This window comes from Mus musculus, chromosome 2 (genome assembly GCF_000001635.26).
Source record: "Mus musculus strain C57BL/6J chromosome 2, GRCm38.p6 C57BL/6J".
In the NCBI taxonomy this organism is placed as follows: Eukaryota; Metazoa; Chordata; class Mammalia; order Rodentia; family Muridae; genus Mus; species Mus musculus.
The window spans coordinates 93,660,404-93,675,743 of record NC_000068.7 but is presented as its reverse complement, the minus strand read 5'-3'; the positions used below and the strand labels follow the sequence as shown (position 1 = coordinate 93,675,743).

Sequence of the window (15,340 nt, the reverse complement as noted above, 5' to 3'; positions counted from 1 at the left end):
ACACGAAGAAAGCAAGGCTCTAAGACTTTGAGCCCTTTGTCTGGGGCTCATGTGCATATCAGCCTGGCTACAAGTCCTTGCTATCTCAGCACATACTTCCTTTGGGTGCCCTGAGGGACAGCGGACACCCTGGAAGCTCCCGGCCTTCTGTCTGCCAGATGCTTACCACAGCAGAGGACACCACTGTCCCAGCATTCTAGGTCTCCCACAGTCAGGGACAAACAAGCACACACCTGGCTTCTGTGAGCCTAGTCCTCCTCCTCCCCTGCATCATCTCAGGTCTAGGGTCAGAGGGGACAAAATGGGCAAGGAGACATACCTGGGCGTAGTTCTCAGCCCGGGTGAGGAGGGGCAACTCATAGGCCGTGGAGAAGTGGGTCCGGACCTGCTGCATCTGCCCAAAGCGCTCCCTCTTTCGCCACTTGGCCCTCCGGTTCTGGAACCAAACCTACAGGACAAAGCAGTGGTGGTCACAGGGGTTAGGCATTGCTCTCAGACAGGGAACACTGCTCCTGCAGTGACACCACAAGTCAGGGGTGTGTGTGTGTGTGTGTGTGTGTGTGTGAGAGAGAGAGAGAGAGAGAGAGAGAGAGAGAGAGAGAGAGAGAGAGGGAGAGAGGGAGAGAGAGAGAGAGAGAACTATGTAGAATTGTCAGAGTTGGGAAGGCTGCCAATACTTCAGCCCATAAGTGTGACTTGGTGCCTAACTGTGTAAGCTTCAGACAGCAAAACAGGCAAGTATTGCGTGTGCGCACACACACACACACACACACACAGAGAGAGAGAGAGAGAGAGAGAGAGAGAGAGAGAGAGAGAGAGAGAAGGAGGAGGAGGAGGAAGAGAAGGAGAAGGAGGAGGAGGAGGAGGAGGAGGAGGAGGAGGAGGAGGAGGAGGAGAAGAAGAAGAAGAAGAAGAAGAAGAAGAAGAAGAAGAAGAAGAAGAAGAAGAAGAAGAAGAAGAAGAAGAAGAAGAAGAAGAAGAAGAAGAAGAAGAAGAAGAAGAAGACAGAAAGAAAGAATGGGCACAAACCATTGCTCATCGGTCTTCCTGGCACTATATGCAATCTGTAGAGGATCACAGACCCCAGGAAGAATCCCAACAAGCTATGAAGACCTTTTCTAGAAATTTCTTCCCTTAGCCAATCACATACAATCCTGAAGCCTTGTGACTCTCTAGGACATATTTACAGATACAAGTCCAGAGTACACACTCCCAGAATCCTTTTGAGAGAAACCAAAACTCAGTTCAGAACTCCTTCCCTTGTTTTATGGAGAGTGAGGCCCACTGAAGCAACAGTGGTCAGGAAAGGATTATGGAAGCAGGAGCTAGACTGTGGAGGGCTGTGTACACCAGCTGCGGGTTTGCCCTTAGTGAGGTGTCAGGAGGGGTGGCTGTTGGAAAATCTTATTCAGACTGACTGATGCTGCTCAAGTGGTACCTGTCACTGAAGTATAGGTGCTAGGCCATTGGCTTGACCAAACACTGAGCCAGGGGAGAGGTCTCAGAGTCAGTGTAAGGGTGGAATCTCTGTTGGTTGGCTGAGAACCTTCCCAAGACACGAGGAAAAGGGCAAGGGCAGGCTGCTAGCCTAGGAAACTGAACTGGTCCTGGATAGAGAGGAGAATGCAGTCATTGAGGGTGGAGAGGAAAGGCAGTGGGAAGAGAGCAGACCAGGTACTCCCTAGAGGACCATGCCGACAGCTTTCTCTCTGACTTCAGCCGGCTCTGTAGATGTACACAGGCCATCACTCAGCAATGTGCACTCAGTCTGTCACCTGCAGGCCACATGCACCACAGGATGGCTAGGAACACAGCCCAACACAAAAGTGTAAACTTGCTTAAAACACTTTTTAAAAATATATTGATTTTGTAACTTGATCACATGGTCCGCAACTGTGAACTTGGTTGATGACAGTGTCCTATTGCAATGGCAAAGACCGGACGGGCTGTGCCCCAGCGGTCTGTACCTGGGCTGCTGTGTGGGGCCTAGACTGTGAGAAAGACATTAACAGGGCAGGGCAGGAGCTCCTCTAGCTATGGCAGTCAGCTATGCTTCTGTGATGGAGGCCGGAGCAGCCTCTCCACCATCCAGCCTGAGAACACTCAGACTCCTCAAGAGCCATGACAGAGAGAGAAAGTATGGGCCTTCCCTGGAGGCTCTGGCACGGGGGGGGGGGGTGCTTCTAGAGCATCTTTTTAAAAATGGGCCTGTGGCAGTGCGCCTGAACTGCCAAAAGCCTCAAGTTCCACATCCTTAGGATGGGGTTGAAGTCTGGGCTGACGTCAGAGTAGAAGTGGAGACAGCAGATGGGAGCGCAGCATGAAGTTTCTAGAACAGTTGGGCTGTTTGTTTATGACTCCTCTTGACCTCATGCTCTTGATGAAGAAAAGTGGTCAAAGTCTGGGCTATGTGTGCCTCACTAGAGTCGGGTAGGGAAAGTAGGTGTATTCCCATCTGACCCATATACACATTTACACACAAAGGTATCTATCTGGTCATGTGCACGCGCACGCACACACACACACACACACACACACCTCCCTGGAGACCAGCTCTCTTCAAGGCTCAGGGTCTCAGCCCCTGCCCCCGAGCCTGGGGGAGGGGTACTTTTCCTCTGAGTAGTCCTGGGGTGAAGGGCCAGGATGCCTACTGGGAGAATGGAAGACATGGGGGCTCTTCTGCATGGTGAAATGGGATCCCCCTTTATCAGAGCCTGCAGTGGGGGCTGGGGTTGGCTGGAGGAATCAATCAGAAGAGCTTGTTTTCATTTCATGTTTAATTTCCTGCAGACTGAGCTCAGCCTTCTGCTCCATCCTCAGCCTCCCAGGGTTTTCTGGAGGGGGGGGAGTGCTAGAGGCATCAAAATATACAGCCTCACTCCTTCCTCTCTTGTGGGGGGGGGCAGAGACAAGAGGAGCTGCTGCCGCTGCTAAGGCTCTGTGCCTGTGGTGTCTTTTGTGGTGGCGTTGAAGAGGTGTATGATACCACTGAGCACGGGGAAGCTGAGGACCCAGGGATGCCTGAGAGGGGTCCAGAGCTTAAGTTGGTGTCAGGCAAAGAGACCTGGAAATGAGGGAAGGAGTGGGGTGAGGGATGGGATATGGCACTTCAGGGAGGTGTGGGTCAGGGTAGCCAAGAGCATGGTTTGGGGGGAGGGAGTGGAGAAGGGTGATGGTAAGACTCATTTGATGAATTCTCGGGGCCTTCTCTATAAGCCCCCAGAAGATGAGCTCACCAAGGTCCCCGCTGTGGTAGCAGATCATTGGGTCTGGCCTAGTAGGGACCTCCTTCTCCAGGTGGTCCTTTGTCCCTGTCTTTTTACTCTGTGTCTGAGGCCTGAGACTAAATTCTGTCTTTTCTGTCCCCAAGTTGGCTGAAGCTTTTAACCTGACTGCCTTTAATGTCCTCCTATCCTCTAGGAAGTACCGTGGTACCTGGTGCCTCCCTCGTGCTTCCATACATGTTTCAGTGCAGAGACTTGTTGTGTCCTCCCATCTCTGACCCCCAGCTGTGCCTCTGTGTCTCAGGGTCATGCAACCACAGGCTTGCCTCTATAAGCCCCCGGGAGGAGAGCTCACCAAAGTCCCTGCTGTGCCTCTATTCTGGATGTCGCAGCCAGGACCACCCCGTTCCCAGCCCACCAGGGCCTGGCCCACTCAGCACAGGCCTCTCTGGAGGACCAGGCCATTCAAGGAACCAACTGTCTTGGAGGAGGCCTCTCTAACCGCAGCCCATCTGGGGCCAGGGTGGGGTGGCCCAGGGCGGGGAGGCTTCAGTCTCATTGTCTTCAGACACCAGCTGTGGAGATTGGAATCCCAGACAGCAGAGAGAGGCCCTGAAGCCCCCTGGAGCAGGGCCAGACCCCAGGCTGTTTCCCATGAAGGACCATCTTGGGACCCCCCCCTTGGCCCCTCCCTGTTCCTGCCATCACGGTACACCAGGCACCTGGCTTGCCACCAGCCAGCGGAGTGTGGGTCCTGAGCAAACTCCACAGAGGCAAGCAAGGCGGTTCTAGTACACCCCTGCACTCCCCCCGCCCGGCCCCAGGGCACTGCCAGGCTCAGAGCTCAACCCGAGGTTTGACGCACATGGAGATCCCACCCACCCTGCTGCCTTTGTACAGAGAAAAGTCGAAGAACAATCTGGCATGCGCCCGAGAACAGCAAGCTCGTCGAAGAGCACTGGCCCCGAGCTGGGACGTCCTGGAGTCCAGGCTCAGAACTGCTTCTGCATCCTGGTTAACTCTGGGCAATCACTGCCCAAATCTGGGTCTTCCTTCCTCATCAAAATAAGGTGTGGTCTTTTCTGAACTACCATTCAGTAATCCTATAACCTTCCTATTCAATAGGAAGATAGGAGACACATTGGGATTTCCCTTTCTACCTTGGCTGACAGGAAGCTCAGGACTGAGTTTAAACAACAAGGAACCTAACCCTGGTGGGTTTTTACTTTATTTATTGATTTTTAACCTGGACATCCTATTTCTTGAAACAGTTTCTGACCTTAAACTTAATAATAATAATAAATCTCTACTGGTAAATTTTCTCAACAATGAGAAAGTAGGCCTTGGAAGCAGGCCTGGGTATGACTCTGTGCATCAACGAAGCACTTGTCTGACTGTATAGCAGTGACCCAGAAGCACGTGGTCTGTATCGTTCTCTGTTTCCTGCTGTGATCCCTGAACTAGATGTGCTCTAGACGCACACGTCCATTTGAGAAGCATGCATGTAGTGCTCACATGCACACAGGTGCACACATACAAGCAGAAAGCAAACACGTTTACCCAGCCTCAATATGCCACCTGCCTACTGCTACTGTGGACTGGCATCCAGCTGCCCCTTCTGTTCTGCCCCCAATTCTGGACTGAAGCTGGAGCTCCTCTGGGAGCTTGACTCTCAGGTAGGTGAGGCCTTGTGGGGCACAGGAGGGCTCTGGCATGGCAGTGGAGCCCAGCTGCTCTGCCAGTCTGCATTAAGTCACAAGACTGCAGCACGCACCAGCAGCTATGGTGTCCAGGGGCTACAGGTTTCGTGGTATTCTCTATGTGACCAAGCTAAATGGCAGATGCCTCCATGTGTTAAACAGGACCTGGTGATGCTGATGGTCACTCAACTGATGTCAGAAACATCAGTAGAATAAAAGCTACAGTGTCCACAAGTCTGCCCAGGACCACAGCACTTTCTGTTCTGACCCTCTGGGGCCCAGGCCACCGTGCTGTCTGTAAAGTACTCACCATGGAAGCAAGAGGCCCTGAATTCATATTCCCTAGAACCCACTGAAAAGAGCCAGGTGTGGTGGTGTGTACCTGTAACCCCAGCATTGGCAAGTGGGGCAGAGAGGAGGCTCAATGGTTACCTCGTTTAGCCAAATTGGCAAGCTTGGGGTTCAGAGAAAGATCCTGTCTAAAAACTAAGATCAGGAACAATTGAGAAAGACATCTATGTTCATCTCTGGTCTGCACACTCATGCACACACACACACACACACACACACGTACATGCATCTTCCCTGGCTTGTAAACACGCATGAACATGCACACATAACACACACACATGCACACATGTTTAAAAACAGAAAAGAAGCCCTCTGTGTTCATATGTGTCAGGCTTCTGCTTGCACAGAACTCACACGCACCATTCTTGCTGTGCTTTGAGTATAAAAGCAACTTGACTATGGTGTTGATTTCATACTAAACTGAAGCTAGAACTTTAGTGTGTGGACTTGGTCATATGTGTGTTGGCATATTGGGTTCTTTCATTTCTATGATTTCCTACAGGGGGTCACCCTCTGAGAAAGCAGGGCCACTGAACCGCATATATTCACTGCCTTTGTTGTGTGTGCTGGGTGTGACCCAAACCTGTAATCCCAGGGCATGGAAGGCAAGACACAAGGGCCAGTAGTTCAAGGCCAGCTGTGGTTACACAGCAAGATGGAGGCCAGTCTGAGCAACATGAGACCCTGTCTCAAAAACAACAAAGCGAATAATCACCGATTTCTCATTTCAGGGGCAAAAGGATGTGACCAGTCATAAAGTCTTCCACAAGAGGAAGCAGAAGAAGTAGAAGAGAGTGACTTGCTTTGGTCCTGTTGATTTTATAATAGGCTACATGGTATTGCGTGGTGTTTAGCTGAGTGGAGCTGTATTGATCAGTTGGCATGCTGAGTTCTGCTTCGTTGGTTTGGGCTGAATGGAACTGTGTGTGGTGAATTGTGCTGAGTTTGTTTTGGGGACTGTTGCATTGGGTTCAATTGGTGCTGCACTGGGTTGCACTGAGCTGGGTGTGTTGAGTTGTGCTAATTTGAATTTGGGTTGAGCTGTGTATGAGTTGTACTGTGGAGAGATGGGCTGTATTGGGTTGGGTTGGCTAATACTGGGTTCGAAAGAGTTGGGTTGTACAGGGTTGGACTGAGCTGTGTATTGTGAGTCACACCGTTGACTTGTGTTGCACTAGTCTGTGTTAGGCATGCTGGGCTCTGCTGGGCTGTATTATATTGGCTTGTGCCATATTGTGCCAGGTTGAGGTGAGCTGTACAAATGTGCTGGGTTGTTTTCTTACTGTGTTATGTTGTGCCGTGTTGTGTTGGGTTGGGTTGTACTGAGTTTAACTGAGCTGTGTGGGGTGAGTTATGCTGACTTGGTTGTGTTGGGTTATTATATTGTTGAGCTGGATCCTGTTGGATTGTAGTGGATTCTATTGTGTTGTTGGGTTGGGCTACACTGGGTGAGTTACACTGTGTGCTGAATTGCACCATGTTGAGTTGGCTCTGTCTGGGCTGTGTTATATTGAGCTGTGTAGTTTGGCACTGGGTGGAACAGAACTGTGTATAGCGAGCTGTACCATTTTGAGGTGGGTTGTACTAGCCTGTGCTGCTCGGCACTGGGTTGTGCTGTGCAGTAACTGGGCCATGGTACATTGAGTTGTGCTGTCCTGGGGCTGAACTAGGCTGTCTATGGTGGTTGCACTGTGCTCAGTTGGCTAGACTGGACTGTGCTGGGCTGTTCTGTGCTGAGTTGGGTTAAATTGCGTATGGATGTTGATGATGATAGGTCATTGTATTGACCCTGTCATGGCTGACCTGCACACGGGCCTCGGTGAGGTCGGTCCTCATAGCCAGCTGCTCCCGTGCATACACATCAGGGTAGTGTGTCTTCTGGAAGACTTTCTCCAGCTCTTCCAGCTGGTAGCTAGTGAAGGTGGTTCGGTTCCGCCGCTTCTTGCCTTTGTTACTCTCAGAATCGGTCTTTTCCAGGGGGCTTGGTATTTCAGCGCTGGCCCGGTCCTGGGGCCCCTTGGCCCCTGTCTCCTTCACACTGAGGTAGCTGTTGTCCATGCCCACGGGTTCAGAGTCAGGAGGCAACTCTGGCTCACCCAGGTTGCTCTCTTTGGCTGAGGAAGAGAAAAGAAGGTTAGAAACTTGAATCTGGGGAGTGAGAGGATACTTTACATCCCAGAGGCACACTGAGTGCCAGGCCAAGAGACTCAAGGTCCATACTCTGGCTTTTCATCAACATGCTGGGTGACTTTGGACAAGTCTGTCCCCTCCCTCAACCCTCTGTGGCATCATCCTAGAATGGTCTCTTCTGGAACCAATGTCATGTAGCTCTAGGTTGGCCAGTCTGACCTTGGTGGCTTTCTTGCCACTCTCTGGTTGTGAGAGTCCTCCCCTACAGGGGATCAAAGGAGCCAACCTTTCTTTGGACATGGACCCAATGGCTATCTGACAAAATACAGAGGCTTCCTTGGGTAAAGGAGAATTCTTTCAGCCACAGTGGACTTGGTGGGAAAGAGAAAGGGCGGCATTGAGACATATAGCTTTGCCTTCATGGAGTCCCACAGAGAAGCCTTGGAGACGGTCTCAGGCTTTAGTGATGAGACCTACCCCACACCCCACACTCCACTGGTAACACTGTCTGCAGAGGGGTCTTTAGCAGGTGGGGTTCACTGAGATATGGGTCTTTGCTGGGGTCCCTTTCATAGCAGCTGCCAGTGTCTACCACAGCTGGGAGGCCCTCACTCCTGAGGATGCCCTCTTTGCAGCCACAGAGAATCATCAGAAACACAGCTCACAGCCCAGGCCCTGACTGCTCACTGCTGACACAATGGGGCTCCCATGGTAGATTCCTGGAAACTCAGAGTTACAAGGAACCAAGCCAAGCCATGCAGATCACAAGTGTGGAGATGGAGACCTGGGTAGGAGGGTAGGAGCTCCTGGCTCACCCATCCATCTGAGCATACACACTTGCCTCACAATATCAGGGGCCTCAGAGTCTTGGGCTCCAGTGCCAGGCACCAGGGTTTCTGTGCCACACCTCTGGCTTTACAGCTCTACTTTGCAATGAACCCTTTGTGGCTCAGTTTCCCCCCTCTATACTTTTAAGATGAATGAAGAGATCCATGGGATATTTCTTATGGGTTGTGAGAAAGGGAGAGGCAGTCAGCTAGCTGGCTGTGTAGCCTTCAACCATTAGTGACCCCTGCTTCTGGTCTGGCCTTGTAGGCTTACAGGCCCTGCCAGCACTAGAGGAGGGTGACCCAGGACAGAAAAGTCCTCCGTGAGAAAAGTCCCTGGGGTGCAGGCACATATATACAAACACCATGGGATGGGAAACAAGGCGTGTTTCCAGATGCGGGAAGCCCCTTTCTTTATTTGAGACTTGGGAAGAAAGAGATAGATTCAGTGAGAGAACTGTTAATAAGATGTGGAAAATCCTTAAATATGTACAAGCTCCGTCCATTCACAACAAGCATGTGTGGTGAGTGTATCAGCCACTCTGGCCCTCTGTTTCCTCTTCTGGAAACAGGTCCATGCGATTTGCATTTTGGATCAGGATGATGCCTCTAACCTGGATTTTCTGATGCCATCCAGATTGGGGGTTAGGGGTTGATGTTTCAAGTTTCCCAGCCTCCCTGTGAGCATTAGGGAGGGTGAGGGAAAGACTTTCTGCCCCTGTCAGTCTCCTTCCAACTCTGGCACTGAGGAAAGGGAGGAGAGGGTGCCCAGTGCAGGCCTGGATGCTGTTCCACTTCTAGCATCTATGAGGGTGTCTGACCAAATCAGTGGCGTTACAAATGACAGCCATGTGAGGCCAACTTATGCGGCTAGCAGCAAGCACAGTTTTGGTGACAGCTTTGTGTGAATTGCAGTTGGCAGCAGGACCAAGAGCTTCCAGCAAAGATATTTATCTTCCTGGCAGACAAATACGTTTTATGTTTTGGATCTCTCTCTCTCTCTCTCTCTCTCTCTCTCTCTCTCTCTCTCTCTCTCTCTTCTTTTTTTTAGAAAAGAAATCCCACCCAGCTCACCCAAAATAAGCATTCCTCTTGTGCAACTTCCTGGCAGCCAGGCCAGGGAAGGCAGCCACCACCCCTCCTGGCCTAGCCCTGTTCCCCAGGCTCATCCTTGCCCCATGAACCCCAGTAGTGTCTTTGGGCATCCAGCCTGGAGCTGGGATCTCCCAAGGGAATGAGGGCCAGTTGAGGTCAGCAACATAGAAACCAGGCTTGGAAGGACTAACCCTAGCTACTCATTTAAACTGAGGAGAAAAAAAAAAAAAAGAATATGCCCTAATTATCCACAGAACAGTCTCCTGCTCCTGGGACTACCCTACCAGGGTATAGGACCTGTTTCCAGGAGAAGAAATCCAGGCCCTCTCAGCACCTATAAGTCCTGCCCCTGAGGACAAGGGACTAAGATGAACTCCAAGGCACTCTCAGTACGGAGCTAGTTCTTGGCCCAGCAGGAAAGGATGGCAGAGTTCACAGTCTTGTGATGAGAAAGAAGTAAGGATGTACCCCTGCCCACACCTAACCACCCACTGGGACGACTGAATGGGAGATGGGGACATAGCAAGGTGTGTACTGAGATCAGAGCCCCAGAAGGAGTGTGTGTGTGTGTGTGTGTGTGTGTGTGTGTGTGTGTGTACACGTGTACCTCCAGCTGTTCCTAGGAGCCATCTACCAAGTTCTTGGGCACAGGGTGTTTCGTTGGTCTGGGGCTTTCTGTTCCACTCTTCTCTGGCTGGGCAGAGAGCTCCAGGGATCCGCCTGGCTCCACCTCCTCAGTGCTGGGATTCAGAGCACATCCCACCACGCACAGCTGCTGTTTTACCCTCACACTTGTGTATGTGACAGGCACTTTACTAACTCAGCCATCTCCTCAACCCTCAATGCCAATGTTTTAAACATTTATTACTTATGTATGAATGTGCACCACATGAATGCCAGGTGCTATGGATGGTTGTGAGCTGTCATGTGGGTGCCGAGAGTCAAACCCAGGTCCTCTGCAAGAGCATCAAGTAGTCTTAACCAGTGAGCCATCCCTCCAGCCTGATGGTCTTTTAAAAAATTTTTAATTATTAATTTTTCATGTTAATTATTTAAAACAATTTTAACTTTAAATATATTTTGATCATAATCCAGCCCTCCCCCAAGTCCTTCCAGATCCTCTCCCTATCCCTACCCACCCGACTTTATGTTCTTTAAAAAAAAACAAAAATCCTTAATACAACAAAGAAAACAAAATAACTCACTTCCCTCAAAAAAAAAAAAAACCCACCAAATTGTAACCAAATAAAAGCTCATATGTATACACACACACACACACACACACACACACACACACACACTGTGGAGTCCGTTATATGATCGTCACCTATATCGGAGGGGTTGATAGACTCAGTGTCACTCCATTGGAGAAAACTGATTTTTTTCCGTCTCCCAGAAGGTATACACAACAGTTCAGTTATTAACCTTTACCCTAGCCAGCACGCTAATTTTGATTATTAATTTTTTGGCTTTAAGTGCTGAAGCTGGACTCCTATTCTAGACAATAAAGGAAAATTCTTCCAAGGTCTGTAGCCACACTTACCAGCTCAGAATGACAAACCTAAGGTTGGAGACTCTGGCTATCTGTCAATAAGGCCCCCTCACCTGGGGCCCCTGAAGCCAAGCCCACATTTGTCCTCTGGGGATCTGGTTTATTGGCCCTGGTCCAGATCTCCAGGGTCCTTCCCCAACCCAGCTACAGGGACCATGGTTCACAGCTCCTCTGTCTGAAGTATGCCATCTATCTAGCTTAAAGGCTCCCGCTAGACTCCTTATGTGATCCTCAGTAGTCGGGGTCTGTTTGGATTAGGTAGGGTCCAGAGATGAGGGAAGCATGTGGGGCCCTGAGTGAAGCCAGCCCAAAGTTCCAGAGGAGCTGGCTAGGGAAGTAGCCTGGGCAAGGCCTTCCTCGTGCTGACAATCCTCATCAATAAGATGGGTCTGAATCCCTGGCTCCACAAAGAGAGTCTGATTGCTCCTGTCTAAAGGAGGCCATTGTCCTCCGGCATTCCCTGCAGCCCTCGCCTCCTACCACCTGCTCAGAAAATCCTGCCTTCTAGGTGCCTGCATCTGGGACTGAGGGAAAGTGGTTGGGGAAAAGAAGCCAGGATGGACCTTAAGGGACATTTCTCTTCACACAGCAAGCAGGACCAGCGGCAGCGGCGGGACAGGGGGCGCGGCATCTAAACCAGTGGTTCTCACCTTCCTAACGCTGTGACCCTTTAATACAGGTCTTCATGTTGTGGTGACCCCCAAACCATAAAATTATTTTCCTTGCTACTTCAGAGCTGTAATTTTGCTACTGTCATGAATTGTTAATGTAAATATCTGATATGCAGGATATCTGATATGCAACCCCTGTAAAAGGATCGATTGACCCTCAAAGGGGTCAAGACCTATAGGTTAAGAACTGCTGATCCAAACCATCATCCATCACCTACCAGAGAGTAGTCGTCTCTGTGTCAGACACTGCACAAGAGATGTGGCCTCCAGGGGTCCCAGTTTGCCCAGCTGTGGGGTCCTTCTGCACCACCCTGTGACCCCAGTACTGGAGTAGGCTGAGCAGCATCAGAGGCCAGCTTGAATCCAGGTCACCACCAGCGAGCCTGACTTTTCCTCAGCCTCCAGGGACAGACACCCTGCATAGATTTTACTCTGGCTGAAAGTCTTCCTTTCCCAGTCATGCAAGGAGACTTTTGTGGGGTGTCCTAAGCCAAGTAGAGCCTGCCTTATCCTGACCTAAAGCTTCCCCTTTCCACCAACCTTCCCCTGATGGCTTAGAACTCACTATGTAGAGCAAGCCAGCCTCAAACCCACAGAGATCCACCTTCATTTGGATGCACCATCATTCCCAGCAATCAGATCCAGGCTACCCAGAGAAGGGAGACGAGGAGTGCCCATAAGTGACTGTCCAGAGTAAGGCTTGTTCCAGAAAGGTTTTCCCTCAGTGAGTCAAAGGCTCTAAAACAACCTGAAGCCAGTGTTATTCCCATAGACCTTTCTGACAGGTGGGGAGTGAGAAGCAAGAACTTCTGGGTAGGCCACCTCAGGGAACCAGCTGTCACAAACTGATCCCACTCAGTGTTAGCCATTGGGGCTCAGCTCCTGAAATGAAAAAATGGGAAATCTACCTTCCTTCCCTTAACCTCTACCCACCACACCCTCCCATCCAACGTTCTTGAGAAATTTCCCAGGTTTTCCTTCCTTCCTTCTTTCCCTCCTTCCTTCTTTCTTTCCTTCCTTTCTCCCTCCTTCCCTCCCTCCTATCCTGCTTTCCTCCTCCCTCTCTTTCATTCTGTTTTTTTTTTCTGCAATTGTTTCTGGAGGGCGTCCATCTATGTCAGAAGATGTGAGCCCCAGGGTACAGGCACCAGCCTGCATCTGGGGATGGGTGTGGGGAAACATGTTTCCAGTCACCTGGGGCAAGGGTTGTGAGTGTGCAGACATGTGTAGAGTTGTGTGTCAGTGTGGATGGGTGAGTGTGGACGTGGGTAGAGTGTGTGTACGTGTGTGTGTATGGGCATAGGCAGTGCATACAGCGTGTATGGCTACAGGGCCTGAGTAATTTTATCCTCCGTGGTTTTGATTACATCTATTTTCCCTCCAAACATCTGCTTTGTGGGGGACATGCAGCTCGCTCTGTTCCCCGGGTGAGCTGGCCCCACACACCCTGTGGCGAAGTGCACAGCACCGATGTAATCTCCTTAAACAAAACAGGCCAGCACGGGGCCCTTTCATGCTATTTAAAGGGCATTGACTAAACCCACCGCTGTCCAAACAGTCCTGGGGGGCTGGGGTGGAGGCTAAAGGTTAGCCATTGATCACATAAATCCTCAACCCACCTCATCTGCCCCTGGGCTCTGTCCAGAGGTCTTCAGCTTAGCGGGCGGCTGGGTAAATAATGCCGCAGGGGAAGAAGTGCCAGGCAACGTGTCAGCAAGAGCACACGGAACACATGTGTGTGTCCGCACTCAAGAGGCAGTGAGCCAGGACGGGAAAGAGTGTGCCAGCCTGCGCTCAGGCTAGTGGGGGACTTGGGCCCCTGATTATGAGCACTGGCTGGCCAGAGAGCCCTAATGAGGAGTCACAGACCGTAGGAGGAGGAGGAGGAGGAGGGGACAGGTAAACCAAATGGGTTGAGGGTCCCAGGACACAGGCACATGGGAAATAGTGAACTCTGAATTGGGTGTGGAGTTTAGTTCATAATAACACAATTTTTTAAAGTGACAGTATTTGAACAGGCAGCTCAACAGAGTCATACTGATAGCCAATAAACCCGGGAACAGGCAGATCCCCATTACTACAACTGAGCACAAATGAAAAGCAGGGTGAGATCCCAGGGCACCCCGACACAGAGACACAGAAACAGGAGCCTGTGGCACAGGTCACAGTGGTCACCAACTGTGTCAGCAGTTCCTTTTGTGATTAGACGAACCCTAGTCCTGGTCCCAGCAAGCCTCCAGCTCAGCAAATGTCCTAAGAAGTGAAGACCTATCTGTGAGGGCCAAAGACCCAAACCAGAGAGAAAACACTACTGCTGTATTTGGCTCTGAGTGTCCCCCGAAGGCTTGCTTGTGTCATATGGTTTGGACCCCAGCAACTGACAGTGCTGGAAGGTGAGGGAAGCTTTAGAAGCTGGGGTTGATGGAGGAGTGTGGGTGGGTCTTAGACCGCTGGGGATGTACCCTTGCAAAGGATTATAGGACACTAATGTCTCTCCTCCCCCTTCCTGCAGGCAGCTTCCTTTGCATCATGCTTCCTCCATGATGAGCTACATCATCACAGACCCAAAGCAATGAGACCAACTGTGAAAGGAATCCACGCAATTGACTAACATCTCAGCACCTAGAATGGTGCTCATCTCTGACAAGTAAATCCCATTTTGACAAGAGATAAATAAGCAGGCAGGAAAGGTGTTGGTCTAGAACGTCCAAAGCAATGAGAACCCTTTTTTGCTTTTAAATTGATGGTCACAGGCATTTTGTCACAGTCCCAGAGAGCTGAGCAACACAACAAAGGTCCTTTAGTAGGCAAATGATGAGCAGGCTGAGGAGCACGTGGTGGAATTACACTTAGTAAAGAAACAAACCACCCACACAATACGGGGGAGTCTCAGAAGCACACTACACATATAAGGGAACCAGCCTGAGAATGAACACGGTGTGACTCATCCAGTTATCATGTGCACTTGGGAAAGATAAGAATGGAGGCGCAGAGGGCAGATGGTTGGCTACCAAGGGCCAGTGGGGCTAGGGGAGAAGGTTTGTCCACAAAGAGATCTCATTGATATGAGGCTGTTCTCGAACTATATGATTTCACCTTTGTGATGGGGTCAATGGGTATATAAATCTGTATGGGAACGCATTAAAGACTTTACAAATTTACACCGAACTTCATTTCACACGATGTTATTTTATGGTGTGAAAAAATCTAATTAAAGAGAAAATATAAAATGGGATTGAACACCATACAACGTTCGAAGACCTTCATCCCAAAGTCCCACTTCCAGGGTCTTATCCTAGAGAAGCAAATAGCAATGGACCTAAGGAGTGAATGAGAGACCAAGTTCATCAGGCCCTCGTCTACTGGAGGTTAATCAAAACAGTCAGCATAAAGGGTATTCTTCCCATACGCATATCCTGTGTAGCATCTTTGCTAGGATTTAACATGAATTATTGTGCGTTTAGCTGCTGGATTATCTCCCTTTATTCCTATTGTCCCCTCCCCATTAGAAAGCAGGGGTCTTTCTTCTGTCCATCATTTAGTATTGCACTAGGAACATATTAATCACTCAGTAAACACCTGATGAATGAATGAACGAACCCCATTATAGAACAGGGCTTTGGCAAATGGCAAGACATGCCTTTCTATGAAGTTTTGGGTTGAAAATAAGCATGGGGTGATTGTCTTTGGAAAAGGCTGGGAACTTTCCAGAAGCAGAAATGAGAGGATGTGGGCTAACTTTCTCCTGTTGTTGGCCCGTTTTGTCCTGGCTGGGTTGAAATATTTGTTC

The 15,340-nt window shown here is 50.2% G+C and overlaps 1 protein-coding gene across 2 annotated transcripts in view; it reads right to left on the bottom strand.

Annotated features, from left to right (window-relative positions):
- Positions 1-15,340, bottom strand: part of Alx4 (aristaless-like homeobox 4) — a 38,908-nt gene that overhangs the window by 5,598 nt on the left and 17,970 nt on the right. For both annotated transcript variants that reach the window (XR_374395.2, NM_007442.3), the window contains exons 2-3: positions 7,079-7,389; positions 320-448 (exon numbers count right to left, since the gene is read on the bottom strand). Coding sequence is in view for 1 of the 2 variants with exons in the window: in NM_007442.3 (NP_031468.1) it covers positions 320-448; positions 7,079-7,389 (440 nt within the window). In the remaining variant the exon portion in view is untranslated. The remainder of the gene's footprint in view (positions 1-319; positions 449-7,078; positions 7,390-15,340) is intronic.